The 23,715-nt window shown below is 42.2% G+C and overlaps 1 protein-coding gene across 3 annotated transcripts in view; it reads left to right on the forward strand.

The window, feature by feature from the left end:
• The window catches only part of FAT2 (FAT atypical cadherin 2), a 249,212-nt gene that overhangs the window by 218,422 nt on the left and 7,075 nt on the right, over positions 1-23,715 (forward strand). For all 3 annotated transcript variants that reach the window (XM_085617672.1, XM_085617673.1, XM_085617674.1), the window contains exons 21-23: positions 3,436-3,874; positions 15,104-15,257; positions 20,104-20,693. In XM_085617672.1, the coding sequence (XP_085473798.1) occupies positions 3,436-3,874; positions 15,104-15,257; positions 20,104-20,693 (1,183 nt within the window). The remainder of the gene's footprint in view (positions 1-3,435; positions 3,875-15,103; positions 15,258-20,103; positions 20,694-23,715) is intronic.

Below are 23,715 nucleotides of genomic sequence, written 5' to 3' on the forward strand. Positions count from 1 at the left end.
TTCCATCATTCCTCCGGCAGTGGCCGCTATAATATCAATACGGGACACACATGCTTGATTCAGCCATCATAATGGCAAGGATGCCAAAACAAACTACAGACAACATTTCACCATGGGTGACCACCATTATGCTAACAACAGCCACCAGTGTTGATTGGTGGTCTTTATGCCCTGTGGATGGTTGCTATAATGCAGTGGTCCCCTTATGTTAGAGATGGGCCCACAAATGGATTTAAATCTTCACACAGTCTTCACAGTTGCACTTCCTGAAACACCTAAACACAAATTCAGAAATGCACAAGCATAAGCACTAGGGGGCATATTAACAAGCCAGGCGATAAAATTATCGCCGCGTTAGCGGCAGAAAACTGCCGCTAAAACGGCGATAATGGGCTTGATAATATGCTTTATGGAATTCCAATTGAAACCCATGTTAGTTGTGAAGGACATCTAACATGGGCTTCAATTGGAATTCCATAGAGCATATTATCAAGCCCATTATCGCCGTTTTAGCGGCAGTTTTCTGCCGCTAACGCGGCGATAATTTTATCGCCTGGCTTGTTAATATGCCCCAAAATTCCTTGCCCTGTACCCACTTACTTGAAAAACAGTAGCTGCTGCTATTGACTTTGTGGTGCTTCACCGGGGCATGAAAGCACCACCACGCATCTTTGAGTTTTACCAGAGGGGAGGAGACGGAAGGGCACATAGTGTGATGCTTGCCATCTAGCAGTTCATAAACAGAGCATTGGTGGTTTTATGATTTTGTTTCCACTCTTTGATTACATTAGTACCTCTTGTAATCTTAACCAAAGACTGAGAATCTACACCAATTAAAACTCTGCCCTTTGAGATTGTCACACCTGTTGGGCAACCCTTCCAGCATCTCCCCACCACAGCGAATCTTGAGGCCTGACTATACCATAGTTAATGTTTCACTATGTAACACAGAGATAACAAAAGCCAGTACCTCCGCCTTCAGTTAACTTGAAACCTCTCTCCGTGTATAACTGCTAGGATCAGACAGCCCCTTCAGGCAGACTTGTTGCTCTTATCACGGCAATCCCATTAACCCTTGCTATCTGTATTGAACAGACCGATCTTCATTGAACTAACACTGAGACACCAAATAAACAAATAGACCTCTATGACGTTGGTCGATGAAATTCACAAAACTATACAGATAAGACACCCACACACCACAAGAGCTGCAAGGCCATAGAAAGCGCAGACGTGCACACTACAAATACTGCCAGGATAGAGTAGCCTAGCATCGTTAAGCTCGAAACGGCCATCAGCACACCTCCCTGAACACCAAGAGGTGCATTGGCTTTGATTTGCTGACCCTGTCTAGTTTGAGGGACTGTGCATTTCCGACTCCGCCATTTTGAGCGAAGGCCCGCAATACCGGACCTGAATTTTCCAGGGATACAGCAATGCTGCTCTTTTAGGAGAGTTAGAAGCGTTGATGAGTTTGAGCGCAGCCTCTGAACGCTGATGGTGACACACAAACAGAGCAGAGAGCGAGGATGTGGGACAGACTGTCCTTAGAGTTGTGGGAGGAAGCAATATCTTCAAATTCTGGAAAAGGCTTGGAACAGAACTGTTGGTGAAGCTTGGTGTCTTCTGCATAAGCTTGCACTAAAAACAAAAACATGACGTAGCAGCCACATTCACAATAAAAGGTCCTATTACTTTCCACATTTTCACGAGGCAGCTTTTTCTGATCAAGCAGTACCTGCTCATTCCCCTTTCCAGTTAATGTCCCCCTGCATGTCCTCTCTCCCTACTGGCTCTCCAGACTCGGCAGAGCACAGGACACTGTGACGTAACTGGTTATTTTCCTTCAAGAGCGCGTCATGTGAATGGAACTTTCTTCGTGTACTGTATGTATCGTTTTGAAGGGCTTCCGCTGTAGCTTTCTGATGATGGGCCTGGTAGAACACACTAGTGTATGAACTATTGCTTGACTAATGTAGCTTCATGTTGTGCATCATCTCCGGACAGCAACAGCGTAGAAGCTGCTGGAGACTTCTGAAGAGGTGGGTTGATGCTAGTGAACATTATTTCTACCCAGCAATTTCTGATTTGTTCAGAATGTGTTCTCTCGAGTCAGAGCACTGTGAGTTTGCAGCTTTTGCTCATTGCTTATGTTAGAAATGTGTATACAAACCCTCCTGGTTTTGGGGTGAACCATGATTTTTTATTTTCCTCCTGGGAGGCTATCTGTTTCTCTGTTGGTTTTGATGTATTCCTAGGATTATTCTTATTTATGTGCTCCGCTTTTGTGTCTTCATGGCATTTAATAATTATTCCGTTCCACCTGCTTAATGAGATTTTTAATAAATCCTTTAACTTTTCTCTAATATCACACTCAGTTATTGAGCGGACCCTGTTAAGATTTACTCTGCTAATTGCTGATGGTGATGTTGAGGAGCGTGGTGATTCCTATCATAAGATAAGTGTATGCAGGAGCCGAGCTGCGTGAGGTACATTTTGGGGTGATCTAAATATTGGAGTGCAGTAGAATTTTGGAGTTTGGCTCTGACACAAGTAACACATCATCAGCACATGGTTCATGACCTTGTACATTGAGTCCCATTCAAGGCAAGGTACATCTCTAATATAAGGTGACAACAAGTAACAACAAATAAAGGTCCCCAAAACACCCTTTTAGTAAGTGGTTGGGGAGCGCACAGCTGGCAAAGTGCTATTTTGCCTGGAGAGCTTAGCATTCGTGTGCCATTCCTGAGCACAAGAAGAAAGCAAACGTGTCCTGTGATGGATATAGTGAGTCGTTTTGGCTCCTGACTAAAATGTTTTTCTACGTTAAACCATGAACGTGTACTACTTAGTCTATGTTGGGAGTCTGTGGGGAAAAACCACTAGAACATAAAATCAAGCAGGTATTGGTAGTATACAGATTACAATAGCAACAGTAATCACTTCCGTCACCACCTTAAACGAATAACTATATGTGCAAAGAGTTGTCAACATATTAGTGTAACTCATAGTTTAAATAACAGAGTGCAAATGCTGCTTTGCACCCTGTCAACCCAGGTGCACAAATCAAGAGTCTCATACCTTTCGCAAATTCCACATACTTAACACAGTTCCCAGCGCGAGAGAGATCCTTATAATCCAATACTGATTACCTTGAAAAAGTCCATTACTGTACTGGACGAAACACATGCTGGCTTGAGTTGAATCAAAATTGCCTTCTGAATGTAATACATTTGTATTTAAGTTTGTACTTGATGTCAGAATATGTTTGTTAATGCTTCTGATTGTCGCATGCTTATTCATGCATCTAATATTTTTCCTGAGTTTCATACTAGAGGTATGTGAAGAGAAGACGTTCACGGGCCCAATAGGGCACGCTGATAACCCTGCGTAACTGGTTGCCCCTAATATGTGTTCCTTTCTGCTTCACAGCTCGTCGATGGCATCCCCAACTTCAGGTTCAGGTGCCAAGACAACGTCAGTGAGGCAGTACTCCATCTGCCTGTTGTAAGTGATGGACGGTGGCACTCAGTGTTACTGGAGGTGGAGCGTTCGTCCTTCCGTCTACTTATCGATGGCTCAGGCAGTGTAACTTTCAGGCGCCTAGTGGAACCGTGCGAGGTCCCCTTCTCTGAGGCAGAGCTGATCATCGGGGGTCTTCTCCAACAGCAGCCCAGGAGGGTCTCTCAGGCATTCAGAGGTTGTCTTAATGCTGTCAGTATTGATGGGGAAGATATAGTGCTTGGTGCAAAGGAGAAGACTGGTGGCATTGTGGAGGAGGTGGGCATCAAGCCGTGCTGTACCCATGAAGGTTCCTGTGTGAGCGACCCTTGCCAACATGGCGGCATTTGTGCCGAGATTCACGGAGGAGGTATGTTCTGTGCGACAAAAACTAGTCACATTAGTTTTAGATGGCTGCTTTTCATGTTTACTAATCTTAAAACGTTCATTCATCAACCTCCTTAAAGAAGCATAGGAAAGACAGAGGCAAGATTTGGTGTTGGATCTGCAGATTCTGTCTGATTTGTGGATGTTAGATCTTAAGAACAAAGCAATTGGTTTAAGGATTGAACACCTTTGTAAATAACCACATTTTCTAGTGCATCGTGGCATTAACGATATATGCAGATGCCTGGAGTGTAATATGCTATTTGTTACCTTGATGGGGCAGGAGAAGAGCATCTGCTTCAGTGAGTCATGACCAGGGCCATAGGTTTGCGGTTGAATTCGTGACACAGAGACGGGTGCTCCTTAGCGTGTGCATACCCCTCGTGTCACCACTGCTCCTGAAGAAAGCCTTGCTAAATCTGCACATAGAGGCTGAAACATGTAGACCGTGATTACCCTCACCATATACACTGTGTGGATGTCACGGGCCAATTTAACCGTATAAGACATTCCCTGCTGCTGCTGCTGCTGGAAAGTTGTTCCATCATAAAAACTTAGGGAACAATAAAGACAATTTTAAATCACTTCTTGATTCCACGCACACTCACTCTTTTCACCTAAAAAACACCCGCTCCGCTGTAATCAAGCGTTGAAGCACACCCGAGTGGCATTCGACTGCTCGGGTGGGAACCCTATGATGAAGCATGTCACTAACTAGGTTAGTGAGTTAGGGTTCTTTTAAAAGTATTTTCTTTTTCTTACTTTCATCTAGTTATTTGGCTTAGCTTTTGTTTCTGGAATAACTCCTTCGTTGTTGTTAATATTGCTTACTAAAGGGGACCAGGAGTAGTTCCACTCTACCCTTTCTCTCTTTGTGTTTAATTGTTTACTACATTTGCCACATAATCCATCATTTTCTGCTGAGTGTTTGTGTTGCATGCAGGATTGTTTTTGTGCAGGAAGGGGCACCTTCATGACCAAAAATAATCCTGAGAGGCATTTTCCTCTTTCTATTTGTGCTGCAAGATACAGCACACATAGAAAGAGGAAGTATTGAGGATAAATAAAGATATTTCTCCTCATTACGCCTCTCCTGGAAAGGCATATCTTTTTCACGCATTCCCAGGTCTACCAGTTCTGGCAAGTCTGGCAATGCGCCAAACACCATGGGAGTTGCGTGGGAACACCCACGCAGCATCCATGGAATGCCTTTGCAAGGCAGAGTCAGGCAATGCAGCGATTTGTGGAGACACTCAGGCAAACGCAAAGTAGTTCAGCATGGCTTTGGTGCAAGAGTGATACAAACCATCTCATAAATAGGCCCCGAAATATATTCTACCATCTGGATATTGTGGCCTTTCATACCAACAACGTGAGTCTCACCCTTGAGCATAGACTCTCTCTTTTGATTGATTTTATTTTGATTTTATGTGGAACTTTGTAAAGTGCCAAATATCACTTTAAGGCGGCCTAAAAGTGCTTCAAAGAGCATGGCATTTCTTAGAACGCTGCCTTCCTCACCAAGTCTAAAGAATTGAAATACAGACTCTCTCATTGGGAGGGAACTTGGAGCAATGGGTGTAGTGTCTCACACTTTGGAGCACTCTCTCTCCCCTTGGAGCATTAGGTGTGGTATGTCACACTTTGGATCGCTCTCTCTAGCCGGGAAATAGTTAAGCATTGCCTTTTAGTCCAAACCCTATACATCCCTCCAGTGCGTTCTTTCATCTTAGTTGTTCCCTTTGCAAAAATCTACAAATGTATGCAGTTTCCTCCTGGGATGCAGAAGTAAAGAAGGTCAGGAGAAGAGTTGAATCCAGAGCCAGTCACTTAACGACAGAGGTCTCATTTCTACTTTGCAGACTAATGCAGTTGAGGATAACGTGTGTGTGTGTGAGGGTAAAAGGTTTTGTGTTTGTTTGGGAAGGGGGTATTATAAATAGGGACTATAGGTGCTATGAGAGCTCAGAAACCAGATGGCTTTTCTTAAAATGTCTCGCTTTTGTTTGGAGATTGCTGTTGACATGCCTGGGGCTCAGTGGCCCACACCCTGCTGGCTGAGTGGCAATTACAGGCTCTCAACCCCCTCAGGCCTCAAAAGGTCCCTGTCAGCAAAGTTAAATGGGTTCAAAAGGGATGTCTAATTACAGCTCCCTGACAGAAATTTATGTGAAGAGTGTTACTGTTGGTTTGCTGTGCGTGTGGGGTGAACAGGGACGGTGTGTGTAAGAGGGAACATGTCAAGGTGTGCAGACTTTGGCAGCATACGTGAGTACGTTTCGGTGCCTACGTGTGTGTTTTTCAGACCTGTGTCTATGTAGGTGTCTATATCCGCGGACCTGGGACATGATGCACTAAGATTCTTAAGAAATCGTAAATTGCATCCATAACTGTTTGCAATGTGTTATAGTTAGGAATCTTCTTACATGGATTTGGTACAGATGTGTGCAATTTGCACACTGATGTCTACCGAATGGATTGTTATTTAGTGAACCAACCTATGTAATAATAGCTTTGTGCACAAAATATCGATTCGTTATGGGTCTCAATTCGACCTACCTCATTAACATGGACGAGGTGTGTCACAAATTAAGACCCTGTACGATTGGCTAGAGTCACAGGCAAGGTGGCCTGCTGGGATCAGCAGACCACCATGTCTGTGATTACTTTTTAATAAAGCAGTATTTTTTTCTAGCGCATCTGTTTTTCCTAATGGGAAAACGGCATATGTTTAAAACAGAAAATTGATACTTTTGTAAAAAAAAATTCGGAGCAGGCAATGGTCCCAGAGACCACTGCCTGCTCCTATAAAAAGATTTTGTCGACATTCACAAAAGGTAGGGGGACACTTTCCAGTTTGCGAATGGTTACCATCCGTTTTGATTTGGTGATAAAATATTTATGTTTTGTTACAGGTTTTACATTGCAAAACATTAATAGATGAGCTAAAGAATCGGTATTTGGAAGGGATGCCTTTCACACGCTCCTTCCAAATACTGATTCTGTATTTATTCTAAAACCCAAAATGTGACTCGGTAACGTTACCGAATCCCAATTTGCGAATTGCAAATTTTAAAAAGCCATTCCGCAGTCACAAATACACAAATTTGACCTTTGCAACAATAAAATCACTACGGGGCATATTAGCAAGGGCTGGCGATATAATTATCGCCGCTTTAGCGTCCGTTTTCGGGATATAAGCAGCGATAATTATATCGCAATATCATCAAGGACATGCTAGCGAGTGTTTCTTTGATGTAGAGCCCGTTTTTTCACAGCCTCGTCTCGCTAATGAGATGCAAAAAAAGGCGTGGCTGTGAAAACAACACATGAAAATATCGCAAAGGCAGCTTTGCGATATTAACAAGGAGGTGCAGCGATAAAAAAAATCGCGCTACCTCGGCCTTAACGCTGGAATTTAACGTCTGTTAAATTCCAGACTAAGGCATACTAATAATGGTAGGTGGATTATGCTGATACGACCGCAGGTCGTATCAGCAATGTTATTGCTGTTTTCCATGGAACATCGCTGGAAAACCAGCGATGTTCCATGGTAAACACCACTATCGCTGAAATATTATCGCCATAGCGCTATGTATTGTTTATATAGCGTTATCATGGCGATCATTTTCAGCGATAGCCGGCGATAATATTTCTACCGCTATGTGGGGCCAGCAATAATTATCGCTGGCCCTTGTTAATATGCCCCTAGGTACATCAGGTCCCTGGAGTCTTGTGTGTGCGTGTGTACTTATGCACCAAAGTGTGCACATAGTATGCCACGTATGTGCGTATTATCGATGGATAGTATCACTGAATGTTTAATCTTCTACTTATTTGTGTCTGCTTACAAGTATAAGTACCTCACGTTGTGTTTGGGTATGACATTTTAAGAATCTGTTTGTGTGTTGGTAGGTTTATGAACGTTTATTCATATCTGGTATATATGTCTTGTGTACCTGTATTTGTTAGTGTTTGTCTCTCATTTTGTTTATCTTGTGTTGACATGTCTGTACATGACTGTGTATTAATTTCTATGGTTTCTCTACCTCCTAGTTCTATATTTGTGTGTGCGTGTGCATTTGTGCATACAGGTGTGTATGCATAAACTTTAGATGTCATGGGCCAGATGTACAAGTTTTTTTGGTTTATTTGTGAATTGAAAATGGTCTTTTTGAATGAACTATGGCCCAATTTTTCGGTAACCTATTACCGGTATTAGGAAGGGGCATGTTTAGGGCATCCCTTCCTAATTCCGAATTGCAGTGGAACGGGTCAATTTTTTGCGACCGAAATACGGTTGCAAAGCATTCGCCCTTTACCACAAACTTCAAGTAGGTGGTAGCCCATTCACAAATGGGAAAGGGACCCCTTCGTGAATTTTTGTAAAAACATTTTTTTAAGAGCAGGCAGTGGCCCCACGGACCACTGCCTACTCTCAAGAAAAGAAAAGAAAACATTTAATTTTTCTTTTTAAAATGCATCCCAAGAGGGCTGCATTTAAAAAAAAAAAATCACAAAAGCATTCACTGAGATTGTGGTCTGCTGACCCCAGCAGGCCACAATACCTGTGATTTTTTGCGATTCCCAATGGGTCGCAAACCGAGAGATCTCTCATGAATATTAATGAGGTAGGTCTATTTGCGACTCACCGAAAATCGCGAAATGTGTTAAAAACACAATTGTACATGAGTGTTTGCGATTACCAAACAACGAATGCCAAAAATTTACTATTTGGTAATTACAAACCATTCCCTACGTACATCTGGCCCAATGTGTTGTGTGTCGCTTTGTTCCATATATCAATTGTTGCATTTGTTCTAAATATCTTCGGTTTTCTAACTGTGTTTTTGTTTACCTGCACATTTGAGTATCACAATGAATATAATTTTGTGTGAGTAAATTAGTGTTTAATTTAACATTGTACCTAAACACTTTTACAGGGTATATGATCCGAGATGTTGCAGGTGCTCTGTTAAAAACTTTGAATTTGTTGGGTCCTGTGACTGAACTCATTTCTTGCTGTCTTTAATCGTATGTGAAATTAAACTTTTCGTGGTGGAGCTGGTAAAAAAATCATAGTTTTACAGTTTGTGAAACTGTGAAATTATTCACATTTTGCACATCTAGTGAAATTCTCAATTTGTGTGCATGAAAATCCGCCCAAAAAGTCAGCTAGTATGAATTTTTCTTTTTCAACTAAATAAGTATTTTCCTTATTTTGCTGGAGATGCTATGCAAAGTCAATTTTCAGACGTTTTTCCTACATCTCAATCTATTTTATTAACTTTTCCACAGAACTTCATGAACTTTGTGTGAAGTGCTGCAGTTGTACTGCTGATCTGAGCACATCAGAAAAGTTTGCTGGTGACCTATGACTACCAGCCGCGGCCCGTGGAGGGTGTTCCGTGGGGCGGTAAGGCGGGGCGGGGGAGGGGCAGGGTGAGGGGTTCTAAAAACCGGAATATGGATAATTACAGGTAAGTAAACAATTAAATAAATAAAACGAATTTCGTAGCGCGCGCTGCATCTCAAAATGCGATGCAGCGCGCGCTACGAAATTCGTTTTATTTATTTAATTGTTTACTTACCTGTAATTATCCATATTCCGGTTTTTAGAACCCCCCACCCTGTCCCTCCCCCGCCCCGCCTTACCGCCCCACGGAACTCCCTCCACGGGCCGCGGCTGATGACTACCCACTCCTTAGTCTCAAGTGTGCCTAGGATGGTGGACATTGACAGCATTCGGTTACCTCATGATCTGATGATGTGGGAGAGAATTCCCAGGCCAGGTCATCCAGGGACCTCCCACACATGTAGCGTAAGCATGGGTGCCTCATAGTCTGATGGTACATGGTAGCACGCCCAGGCTAGACCATCTAGGGATTTCCCAAACTGGTGTACATCTTGGTCTGATGGTGCTTGGAAGCATGTCCATGAAAGGTCATATAGGGACCTCTCACATCTGTATTGTAGTGCCTTTTCTGTAATGCTGCCTCATGCTATGCTTTTCCATGTGTACATTATTTAATTGGCCTCTTGGCATTGTTGTGCATGTGTGCAGATTGTTGCCTGTTTGTTTGCTGTTTTTTCTGTGGCTCCTTCACAAGAGTCAGTCTTACAACCATCCATGCAGCCATCCTAGTGTAATAAGAGGGTCATGGGTATCCTCTTGGATATGCATGTCATTTTTTCCTTATCTGAGTGTGCCTCGTGTGCATTCTTTGTCCCACTGTTAGTGTCCCCTGTCCCAGTTTGTCCCTGAACCCCCGCCTTGTTTATTCCTCATGCATGTGTCATTGTGTTCCCCAATTGTAATGTCATTGGACCATTCAAGTGGGCTGTCTGTCTCAATGCAATTATGTTCCCTTCAGCCATGGTATTGTGCTGCCTATGCTTCTATTATACATCATTTACCCTTAACATGTCTACTTGTTGATATCGGTATCTGATCTCTTCGGGTTGTAGGTTTCCCTATGGGGGTCACCACATCTACAGTGAAATTCCATGTGTGTATTTCCTTCTCAATATGCTTGTCTTTGTCTGTATGTCCCAGGTCGTGTATCCGAGCTTGTGTCTGCCTTCCCAGTGCGCCTTTCCGGCTGCCTTGTGCCTGCCTTGTGCCTGTCAAACTGCCCTTGTACTTGGTCTAGCCCTCACTGTCCTAGTGTTGGTGCCAATGTTTGCTAAAGTCCACACAGAGCCGTGACTTGTGTGAAATGACAGAAGTGTTCTTTTCTGCCAAACAAGTTTCACCCAGAGCCCTTTGGCTGTGCGTGTACGGGCGGGGCGAGGGGTTGGGGGGGGGGGGGGGGGGGGGCGTGGAGGCACAATGTCTCGGGTTTTATTAGATTGTTTGCTTTTAGTACATAAAAGGCTTCAGGACCGAAATTACGCAGCAACGCTAACATGTCCTGACAACTAAGAGAAGCTCATGTAGCTTGCTGAAAAATGCAGAAAGGCAGTATAGGGGCATAAAAAAGTACAAATAATGTGTTTACTTTTCCCCATAGTGGGGTTTGATTTATAATGTGTTTTAAATAATGCATATGGAACATCACAGAGAAATTGTAATCTAAGTTTATTTTATTTGTACCTAATATTACGCTTTTTTAAGCTTAACAATAAAATGGGGATTCAATTGGAAACTCTTGGTCTCGAGAACACAGTAAGAGTTGCGCCTGATGTGCGGGTCAAGTGGTTTAGGAGTTTCTGCTCTTCCCTTGCACGCGGGAAACAGTCTGCTGCCCAGCAACCCCTTGAAGAACATTAAAGATATCGACTTCTATCTTCTTCACGGGGAATGCGGCACTTAATTTGTGTCGGTGTTAGCAGGAAGTGGGTACAGGACTTAAAAAGACTTTCTACCACAGCACAAAGGAGGAAGGGAGAAAAGGAAAAAAGGAGGAAGAGAAAACTATAACAAGCATTAGCAATGCCAATAGGTCTATCCCATGAGAGCTGTTGGCTTTGGCAATGTTTTGAAGCTATGCTGCTCAGCAGTGCAGCTGCTTAGCAGTGTGTTGATTCAACTAATTAAAAAAAATTATCTTAAGCAGCCAGGATCAATGCACTTTTGTTTTTTAAAGTAATTTTCTGCCAGATGCATTATAGTCCTTTCTATTATTATTTTTCAGCCATGCTGCACAGTGGCCACACTCCTATACAGCATGGCTACAAATCAGTGCCAAAGTTGGCAATGACCATGCTGTACAGCATGAACAAAAGGCAATGACAGAGCCAATAGTGTCAGAGGCGATACTCATTGGCTTTGCCAATGCTTGTTAGGTCTTGACACAACACCCCTGTGATTTTGAGCAAATCAGTTACTCTACCCAGACATGAACAACAAATACAACTTTTGGCAAAAAATCCTGTCTCATAAAGAAAACAATTGCACCCATATTCATGCCTTAGTGAAAATTCATTTGTAGGGAGATAGCATCAGTAGTCACAATAAAAGCAGATAATTTCTGCTATCACAGAAAAACATCACTTTCAAAGGAGACAAGAGATTCTTTGAAGTGCATGTGTTATAGTAAAGCATATCTACAAATGGCAAGCTGTTCAACAAAGACAGAGAAGATGAAAAAATAAAATAAGTATTTCAATCATTGAGCGATCAACGGATGGACAGCAATCAAGCTGGAGCAATCAGTGATTGGTCCATGCTCCAGCTGAAAGAAGAGGAAGTGAAACCAGCTTGCGCTGGCCACTTAAAAAGCATTAAATAAGATTGACAGGGAAGCCAATGAATCTTAAGCAAGGGGGGGGTTGCCAGCTCCTTGTTGGATACAATATCTCTCGCAAGCGAGAGTTCATGCAGCGCTTGTGCTATTGCAGGCGATACCTAAAAACATTGACAACGGGAAAAAGGAAATGTTTTATATTTCCTAGCTCTAAATCCAATGCAGAACCAAAAATGGAATTCCTGGCAAACAAAATATCCAAAACATACAAATGTAAGTGAGACATGAAGCCAAGAATGGCAGCATAAAGTCGTAGATGTCATTACTTCCTAGAATAAAAGTCTTCCATGCGAAAGGTGGATCTGATGATCCAATAATTTGCTTTTGTCCTACCATACGTTAGAACATCTTGCTTATGGATTCTCCAATTTCTGTTCTTGTAAGTGCCCCGGAATGATAGAACAGATTTCTCTGAGTCATTTGCCTATTTAACTCACTAATCTCACTAAGGGCCAGATGTACAAACATTAGATATAGCGATTTCTTAATTGCAGTTCTCTCTGAATCACAATCAGTATGCCTAGTGTATGAAACTCATTGAGTTTCATTTAGGCATTCGTGTGAGTCGCAAAGTGACCAAACTCTTGAATATTAATGAGGAAGGTCACAGTTTGAGACCCACGAGGAATTGCAGCCATCACAGGGATGGTGGCCTGCTGAGGTCAGCAGACCACCATGTCTGTGATTGCTCCTTAATAAACCAAACTATGGGGCATATCAACAAGGGCTTTATCTCTGCTTTTTTGGCTTTAAAATCCAAAAAAGCAGAGATAAAACTAGCGCCCTATCAACAACAGGGTGCTAATACGCAAATTTGCATGTTAGCACCCTTTTACTCTACGCTTCCCCTTGCATCTCTAATGAGATGCAAAGGGGGCGTTCCTTAGTAAAATAATAGGAGAAATGTCGCTTAGCGACATTTCTCCTATTATCAAGAATGTCGCTAACCCTGTTAGAGACAAAAAAAGCAGCGCTAACCGCGGTTAACGCTGCTTTTTTACGTCTGCTAATTTTCAGACTAAGCCATGATATCCTATGGAAGGAGGATATCATGGCTAAGTTTGCCTGTCCCTATCAACAAGGTAACGTGTGATTATCGCTGGGTTTCCAGCGATAATCTCACGTTAGCCTGTTAGCGTGTAGATTTTTATCGATATTGAGATAAGCGTTGGTAATAGCACGCTATCTCAGCGATAAAAATTCACGCTAGCTGGCGATAATTATCCTCACGCTAAGAGCGCTGAGCGATAATTATCGCCGGTTGTTGTTGATATGCCCCTATTTTGTTTAATGCAACTCGTTTTCCCTAAAGAAAAACGGAATGTTTTTAAAAAGAAAAAATGAAACCTTGAAGTTTAATTTTTCAAGAGTAGTGCTCTTAAAAATATTATTTACATTCTCAAAGGGGAAGTGGGTCCTTTTGGGACCCCGTCCGCTTTACAAATGGGATACTATTCGTAACTCCACATCTACATACCTTGAAAAGATATACTTTTTCAAGGTACATATATGTGGGGTTAGGTATAAAAATCTATACTCACTTACCTTTCGATGTTTCAGTTTCAATATTTTGTCCTCAATATTTCCATGCCACAGTATTTGATATTCAGGGGGCACACCAAAGCAGACGAGCTCCCAGCAAGAGGGAGCCTCCATTGGGACACTGTTATAGAGGGGAAGGGAACAAGCCTAGAAGAGCAGAGAGAGTGTGTGCCACAGTGAAAACCAGAGAAGGATCACACCTATAGATGGCACAGTTTTACTTGGGATACCTGTCTCTTCAAAGGCCTCTAAAGGTGGTTGCCACATGAGTGTGTGGATGTGTGAGCTTGTTTGTGAATGGTCAGAGCACACTCTACACACTGAAACAAATGGGAAAGGATTCTGATGATGTGCTCTTTGGTTATTGAGGTTTAAAGATCAATTTTACCACCAATCCGACCTGTACGGTCCACCCAGGGAGTCGAATGTGTAAAAGGTCCCTCTTGGTACCTAGTATTGTCATACAGGGACTAGGGCATCCCTTTGCTGCATCCACGTTCAATTATCTGCTCAATGAGGTAAAGGTCACTGGAGGACCTCAATGACAATGGCTTTTAAGACCCACTCCATCCTCAGAAAGGCCCTCGAGGGAAGTTGCAGGGCATTAATTTCACTTGTGGCATCTGCCAGCCTCCGTGTTTTCGACAGTCTTTGTGCCTGGTCTTTCAATTCGCAGATGCCCAGAACAAACAAATGGAATATGGGGTGGTCTGAGGGCCTATGACCAATAGGGGCTAAACCCCGGCACCATATAGGGGACCTAGTTTAAAAAAAAAGAAGAGAGATGTTGAGGCTGATAGACACGAGTTCTGGCATTGGAAGGCAGACCTCCATCCACACTTATTCCTGGGTTTCCTGCAATCTCCATTTAGATTTCATAGATGGTAGAACAGGAGGCCAACAGTTTTTCTCTGGGACGCTACCAGCTGCCACTATACTGAAACCCACAGCTGCCTCTAGAGTGCACAGTAGATGTCATATCATCGCATAGCTTTCCTGGCAGCCTAAGATGGTGTGACCCCTGCTACTCACGGGTGCGAAGTGGTGCACCCCCAAGAATGCGAGGTTGAAGAAAACTGCCCATATAGAAGGGCATGGACACCCTCCCAATCCCAATGACATCCTTTATGTGGTGAAAAGTGTAGGTGCTGCTAAAGGCTCATATAAACATGTTAATTATTAACAGTATAAATGCCACATGGCACTTCATTCTTCCCCAGGTCCCAAGGAATCGCCCTTTTAGCGGGCATAGATCATGCAATTGTAATGAGTCATAGTATTCTTTCTTGCAACTGACTGGACACCAGTGAGTTGGATAACTCCATGGGTTCTCCATGACTCGATTATGTACCGTATTGATTACATTTTATATGTTACTTAAACTCCCTGCATTTTTGACCCATTCGTACCTCTCTCCCCAGGTTACAGCTGCATTTGCCCCCCGCCATTTACTGGTCAGCACTGCCAGCTGGACGGAGACAGCTGTGCTTCCCAGCCTTGCCTTCGAGGTGGTACCTGCACCCCAACTCCCAGCGGATACACCTGCAGATGCCTGAGCCAGCACCAAGGACCTAGGTGAGACCAGAAGGCTGGCTATAGTAGTTTTGGGGGCACCATTTATACTTTACACAATATTTGTGACTGGCAAACAGTGCAAAGATGTTTACGATCTTTAGTAGTCTTATTTTGCCATCCTCCTTTAGTAGGAATTAGACTATTTTTCTGCTTTTAGAACCAATTTGGTACCCCCTGCATAGCTGTGGGTTGCCAAGATTTTATGTTTTTGTCAACTGTTGCAGGGTACCATTGTTGCGCCCCCACAGGCTACTTATGGTACTGCTGGTAGTTCCATTGCTATGGCCAAAACCACCTCTGTCCTTACGTAGAGGACCCTGGCTACACCCAGATACTGCCTGAAGTATTAATAGCACAGTTGTGAGCCAGTACTGCTGCATTTAGAAGAGTTCTAGAAAAGCTGATGGACTCCCAGTTGTAGCACAATTGTTACCAATAAATTCCGCATATATTGTTTTCCGAAGGCCTTCAGTGAGCGATAAGGATTTCCAGTAACTTCTGTGAGGTACTAAATTCTTTACTGGCAAAGATTGAATACTGTGTGGTGCCTTAAATTTGCATTAGGCAGGTTATATCACATGCTTCCTGCTCCACCGGTTCCTTAAAAAAAGAAGGTCGACTGGTAACCTAGTTTCACTCAAGACGCTCTTCTCAAAAAATAAAAGAATGACTACCAGTCATACGCGCCTACGTTTGAATGACAAAACCAGTGAGATCCAGCTACCCGAAGAGCATGCGCTACATCACGCAAAACAGTGGAAACCATTGTCTTGTTGGGTTGGTGGTGAAAGTAAGATTTTAATCCTGAACATATAAAAACAAAAAACGTAAAGCTTGGATTAACAGGATGTGGTGGGGGGTCTGTAGTACCTCTTGTTCTAGGTCCCAGAAATCACACCAGCACAACATCCTGATGGCCTCCCAAAAAACATCTATACACCCTAAAAATCATTGAAATGTTACACTTTAGCTGACCACTTTATTGTAACATAGCATTTTCGAGACACTTCTAAATGGAATCAGAGTAGTTCTAATGCAAATAGATCTTGCAAAAAATGATGGAGACATCATTTTTTAACGTGCCTAAGCTTGCTACTGCTTAACTTAATTGCATTTTAGAACAAATAGTTTAGTCAACTTATAAAGTTCTAACTACCTCGAAATGTTCTTTTGAGCAATACATTTAGAGAATATTTTGCAGTTTTACAGCATATGCAGACATGTTCATTGATACAAATATGATATTGTTAGGCATGTTTAGAGGTTGGGCTTGCCTCCATATTTTATAAAGGAACTCAGTGGTACTGTCAACTCTCGCTCCTTCTTCTCCTCATTTTTTAAAAGTATCAGAAGTGCATCAAAAAGAACACAATTGTCACACAATATACCAAAACAATCAGCACCAGAAATGTTTTCCCGTATTAACCTGAAGCATCCCAAAATACCAACATCCAGACTCTTGCCAGTGGCACTGTTGAAAATGTGATAATTATCACACCTGTTAATACCAATAATCCAGGAACAGGAATTTAAAATGCGCAATCATTATTGAATATTACAAACTGTGCCCTTTAAAATGGGGCATAACATTTAGACTTGGTGCTCTGCACACCAAAATCTGCCTGTCCTACTGTTTGCCCTCAGTGAATTTCTGCAGGCTTGATTTGACAAAATTAATCTGGGAAACACTGCAGGGATGGGGTAATTACCTGAAAACGTGTGATTTCAATCCAACCACAAACCCACACTTGTGCAGGGATCAATAAAAATGCCCCACTCATAATGTGGACCCAAACAGCAAATCCTCAGCTAAAGCCCTTTACATCCCAGCATCAAATTTTAACAAAACTTCATGCTTCTAAAAATCCACCAAGACTCCTCAGATGTTCATGAACTTCCCCAAAATATCAACAGTAACATATCCAAAATCATTGTGAAACAGGCCAAAAGTATCAGCATCAACAAATCACCTTTCCACAATTGTACCTACAGACAATATTATGTGCCTCTTCTGTCATGGAGTCACCTATACCCTCTGCAGTGTCTGCACCTGTCGCTTCACTTTCCTCCGTAGCCACCTCCCTCTCAAAGGGTGCCTTCTCGGATGATGCACTCATCCTTCCCTGCATACGTTGTGCAGTAGTGTTAATTCACTTTGTAAAACACACACTCAACAAAAAGGTAATTGGGCCTGATTATGAGTGGGATGAAATTCTGTTTAACACACCCAATAATCACCTGGTGCATTAAATACCTAATTCCTCTCTACATTTCAACAGGTCAAGCCTGTCGAAATTGAACAGGGGCAAAGTGCACAGTATTTACTATACCTTGTGGATTTCAGTGTGTCAAGGACCAAATCCGCATGTTAGTCCCCAAAATCTCAGAATATCAAGTATGCTCGGTCAAGTAGCTGCATACGATGTGTGGGCCTCCTTGATAAGAGCCAAATAAACAGCTCTTCCATTAGCCGAGAAGCCCTTCTAGGAGACTGCAGGAATTCTTTATTTGGCTCTTATCAAGGAGGCCCACACATCCTATGCAGCTACTTGACTGCGCATACTTGATATCATCACAAACCAGGGTCCGGACCGGATTAGGCCCGCAGAACCTCTTTTTACAAGCATCATACTCGCCATACACATCGTCTGCTGAGTTTGCCCTGACGAAGTTCAACCTTTGAACGAAACGCGTTGGCTGATGTTTTGCACAAATCCAATGGATTGTTTAAAATAAAGATTGATATATTTTTGCAATGAAGACACTGATCAAGCTTCTTTATTGACGCTATACCAACTTGGGAGTGCACCGCTCCATTGTTCTCTAGACACTATTTATTGCACCCGATAAATAACATACCCTGGCCTATGGTTATTTATGAGGTGCGATAATTAGCATTGTGATTGCAACAAATTCAGTATGGGACTTGTATCCTCCTTCTGCTCACATTCAGGAAACTACTTTTTAGGTCTCGCCTAGGCAGCGCTTGCGTTGTCTCTTCGAGACATGCTGTATTCAGGATATGTTCATAAAGCTCTGCCTACTTCATGCCCATCTTTTTAATTGGCTCCTGTCCCTGTCCTTTTTACATGGTGGCTTTTCATTGGTCATTAGACTTTATAGTCCCTCCTTAGTACCGCCCTGTCTCATTTTGTAACCTCCCGTGAGAACACCCCCTATTACATGTGTTGTTACGCCCTAGGTTTTAATTATAGCCTCAAGGCACTATTTTCTTAAAGTCCTTCAGACAGGACACTCACTTAGTCCTAAACATGACAGGCAGTGGTTACTTTACTGGCTAGCACATCTCACATTTATAGTAGACCTTCTGTAAACTTACCTTCATCAGCTCTACATAGAGTACAACCTAATCCGCAATTAATGTAATCAGTCTTTTGTCATAGTTCAAAGCTACTAATTGCATATATTGAATGTAGTGTGGTACTGTCTTGCATGCAATGCATTATGGGTAAGGTGGATTTATCATCGCTTCAAAGTTTATGATGCTCACTAGGGTCCTCTAGGCGCAGCTTGCGGTACGGCACCTACTACATCTCACATTTATATTAGACCTTCTATAAATTTCCCTTCATCAGCCCCACATAGAGTACAACCTAACCTAATCCGGAGTTAATATAATTTTTTGGGCACATTTCAAAGCTACTAATTGTATATATGGACATAGCTATTTGAATGTACTCGTGGTACTGTCTTGCATGCAATTTGCTATCAAGCCGCTCAGAAGAAAAAAATGCTTTTGTGCATGCAAATATGCTTTTTTTTGTAATCTACCACTCCAAGTTGTGTCTGCCATCTTGATATGGTAGATTTAAAAAAAAAATTAAATGGCACCCACATCATTCTGCCATTGCATGCAAACATTTTTATGCAAGCATGCGTCATAATGTATACATGCACATAAGGAATTATGCAGCCACTAACAGCATCATGATGCATAAGCGTCATCGTGATTTTCTTTCCTTTTCTTCCTAATGCTGCACAGTATTGGCAAAGTAATTAGTTTAAATAATTAAGACCCAGTGCTGAATTTCTAAAAGAATAAGTGCTGTGGCCCAAAGTTTTGCTCAGAAGCCTACCGCCAGTGCTCTTGAATATTGAGTGAGACAAATATCAAGGTTGCATAGTCTTGATTCTAGTTCATGGCTCTTTCATCCACCACCAGACACTGCCTGCCCCTTTACCTCATTTATGCAGGCTTTTTTTGTCCCTGCTTTCTCCCTTTGTCACTTTTTTGTGCCTTTATCTTCCTATTTCTTACCTTTGAGTGTGTTTTCCTTTCTCTTGCTCTGGGTCAAAGTGTGATGAGTAAACAAATGGTGGCTCACAAAAACAAGTGGTGCTGAGCACCAGTTGCAACCCCTGCTCAAATTAAGCACTAGTGAGACCTATTGGCTTTGCTAATGCTTGTTTTGTCGTGCTACATGTATTTCTTGTCCTCCCTCGAACATTGCTCACAATCACCTTACAAGTTTCCTTTCTCGGTGCTGTTGGTATGAATTCTCTGTCTCACTGTCTTATGCTGGTTCTGCATTCCACCTATAAGAAGGAGAAGTTTATATGTGCTAAGACCAGCTTAAGGCTTTTTGCATTAGAAGTGTTTATTGCTGGAGGTCTCCAGTAATGTAGTGTCAGGATCCGTCAACCATTGCCCAGAAGATTCTAAGTATCTAGTTCAGGCTTCTGATTTGCTGCGTTATCATGAAAACTCTTCGCTACCCGCTAATTTGAGAATATTTATTGACGGAATGTAATTAACTGTATGTTGATGTCAGAAGGCTAATGTGTGCTCTCGCCTCTTTCTCTCTTCCTAAACTTTACTCTGCAGGTGTGAGGATGATGTCTTAGGGTGTCCAGAGTCTCCTTGCATGAACGGGGGCCACTGTGAGAACAGCGACAGTGATGCCTCCCCTCACTGTAACTGCACATATGGGTATGGAGGCCCGACCTGTGAGGTACAGCAGTTACCTGACACTGGAAGCTACAGCATGGTGACCGGGCCTCGCGAGATTGCAGAGATTGTGGCTGGTGTTCTGGGGCTTGGTATCCTGGTAGGAGCCTTCCTCATCCTGAAAAAGCACCTTCGTCGTCGGAAGATGGCCCATAAGCCTGTCCCCAAGGAGGACCCTGACGTTATCCTGAAGAACGAGTTCTCCAAAAATATTGGTGTTGATACGCAAGGTGCTGGACCACCCATTGAGTTGAATCTTATAAGGACTGGCTCACAGAACAACTTGGATGCAGCTGGCTCTCGTAAACAGCTGGACGCAACCGAATTTACATCCTTTGGCTCTGGAAACACTCAGAAAGCCCGCGGAACGGTGGTGTGCAGTGTCGCACCCAACCTCCCACCAGCTCCACCTTCGACCTCCGACAACGAGTCCATTGTGAAGAGCACTTGGGAAGGTGATGACTTCGGTGAGTGCCTCTATTCCCATTGGATTCAACATTTATAAGAGTGGGATGCACACAGAGTCTTCTTTCTTTATCTAAACTTATCCTTGCTTTTCAAAGAGCGCGTGCAGATTGGTAAAGTGCCCTGCCCACGTGGCACCTAGATAGACAAACTGTAAAAGATGGGGGCGTCATCTCGCTCGAGTCAATCGCACACCTAGTGGCGCCGACATGGCGATCATATATTTTTCCAATTTAAACCATACTTTCTTCATATTTCATCATTTTTAACCATCATTATAACCATCTTTTTTGTTTCAACTTCATATTTGAATCCACACTCGGAATTGTATGCCATTTTCCAAGTTTCTAATGTTCGTGCTGTGTCCATCCGGACCTCTTGCAAGAACAAGACTGATGCAGAATTCGTCCAAGACGGTATATTTATTAAAAGAACACCAATGCATTTCGGGCTACAAACGCCCTTCGTTAGGGGTCACTCTAAAAACCAACAATAAAAACAATAACTATTACTTTCCAGACCAGCATCATGTTTTTCATTCAAACATTCCCTGCGGGTTGATACCCATTTTTCCAAATATCGTATTACAGTGTAACCCTCTCATATGTCACCACAATAAATCCTTCCATCATTATAGCCACCATACTCAAAATAAACCAGTTTTTCAATGCTCTTTGTCTGTTAATCACTCTGGTTCTACAAAACATTATATTTTCCCTTCCTTCTCCCGACCTACATGCCCAAGGTTGAATCAACAGGTCACTCGAATCTTTACCCCTCCCCTAAACTCTTTCTTTCTTACTATTTCATCCTGCAACCATCTTCCTCCACCTCCATGGTTATTGCTACTAACCCCGTACCTGCCGTGAGTGTTAAAAACCATCGAGCCTGCTCATTCTTCCCAGAAATTAATTATTCACCCTTGATCCCTTCCCTATATAACCGTCATTAACCACCCGTCTACTTCCTGATTGGCCCTCTTTTCCCGCCATCAATGCTGCCTACGATATTCTGTGCAAATTAAAACACTGCATCTCCCATAATGCAATACATTTATCAGAGTTAAACTCAACCATCATTGTCACGTTACTCTGTGGCCCGCATTAAATGAATAATAATCATTTTCAATACAATACTAAAACTGATCGTCATATAGTCATGCTGTTTATTCCAATGGGTGGAATAAACAGCACAAATCAGGAAATTCAGTGAACTTTTGCTTGAGCCCACACGATCGGCAAAACAACTTGGATTCGTGATACAAGACGATGTAGGCATTAAATGGAAACAAACTTTAAAAACTTTAAGATTTACTTACTATATGACGATCAGTTTTAGTATTGTATTGAAAATGATTATTATTCATTTACTGCGGGCCGCAGAGTAACGTGACAATGATGGTTGAGTTTTAACTCTGATAAATGTATTGCATTATGGGAGATGCAGTGTTTTAATTTGCACAGAATATCGTAGGCAGCATTGATGGCGGGAAAAGAGGGCCAATCAGGAAGTTGACGGGTGGTTAATGACGGTTATATAGGGGAGGGATCAGGGGTGAATAATTACTTTCTGGGAAGATTGAGCAGGCTCAATGGTTTTTAACACTCACGGCAGGTACGGGGTTAGTAGCAATAACCATGGAGGTAGAGGGAGATGGTTGCAGGATGAAATAGTAAGAAAGAAAGAGTTATGGGGAGGGGTAAAGATTCGAGTGACCTGTTGATACAACCATGGGCATGTAGGTCGGGAGAAGGAAGGGAAAATAGAATGTTTTGTAGAACCAGAGTGATTAACAGTCAAAGAGCATTGAAAAACTGGTTTATTTTGAGTATGGTGGCTATAATGATGGAATGATTTATTGTGGTGACATATGACAGGGTTACACTGTAATACGATATTTGAAAAAATGGGTATCAACCCGCAGTGAATGTTTGAATGAAAAACATGATGCTGGTCTAGAAAGTAATAGTTATTGTTTTTATTGTTGTTTTTTAGAGTGACCCCTGAGGAAGGGTGTTTGTAGCCCGAAATGCATTGGGTGTTCTTTTAATAAATATACCGTCTTGAACGAATTCTGCATCAGTCTTGTTCTTGCAAGAGGTCCGGATGGACACAGCGCGAACATTAGAAACTTGGAAAATGGCATACAATTCCGAGTGTGGATTCAAGTATGAAGTTGAAACAAAAAAGATGGTTATAATGATGGTTAAAAATGAGGAAATATGAAGAAAGTATGGTTTAAATTGGAAAAATATATGATCGCCATGTCGGCGCCACTAGCTGTGCGATTGGCTGGAGCGAGATGACGCCCCCATCTTTTACAGTTTGTCTATTCTCATTGGGGCATTATCACTCTCTTACCACTGTATTTGTTTTTACATTATTTCAAATAAGGTTGAATTGGTCTACTGTTAACACAGCTTCATAAGAAATTAGCCCACTCCCAATAGAGCAAGTCAAGTAGATATGATTTAGTGCGAGGCTCAACATAAAATACTAAAGGCCCCTCCATTCCTCTGTCTTTTGCCAGTTCTTCCTGTGCAGCCAGAACACCGAGACATAAACCAGAAAGAAAAGAGGGAGGAGAAAGTGAAAGAGGTGAAATGTTAACTTGAAAATGAAATGGAAAGAAAAAAGAGAAGGGAAGGGAAGAGGAAATCAAAGTGAAAAAGGAAAGAGAAAGTGACAATGAAAAAAGAGCTTCTTTACATTTTGTTATGAGTCAGCATAGTCCCTGTCGCTTTTCTGATCTACATTTGCATTCAGAAACTGTTAACAGGGTGGTAAGCGGTATAAAGAGTTAAAATTGTACAGCTAATTATGGCCCGCGCCATATTAAACAGGAACAATATTGAAATTTGTGTATGAATCGCGGGAAAAAATTAAGATGAAATTACTAAACATCAACCTAAATGGGCCACAATAATAATGCTATTGTCTGTTGTTTTAATTCATGCTACAGGCTAATAAGATTTGTGAACTAGTAAAGAGTAAGCACGTTCAAAGATCCGAATTGCTTAAATA

Source organism: Triturus cristatus, chromosome 7, assembly GCF_964204655.1.
Source record: "Triturus cristatus chromosome 7, aTriCri1.1, whole genome shotgun sequence".
Taxonomy (NCBI): domain Eukaryota; kingdom Metazoa; phylum Chordata; class Amphibia; order Caudata; family Salamandridae; genus Triturus; species Triturus cristatus.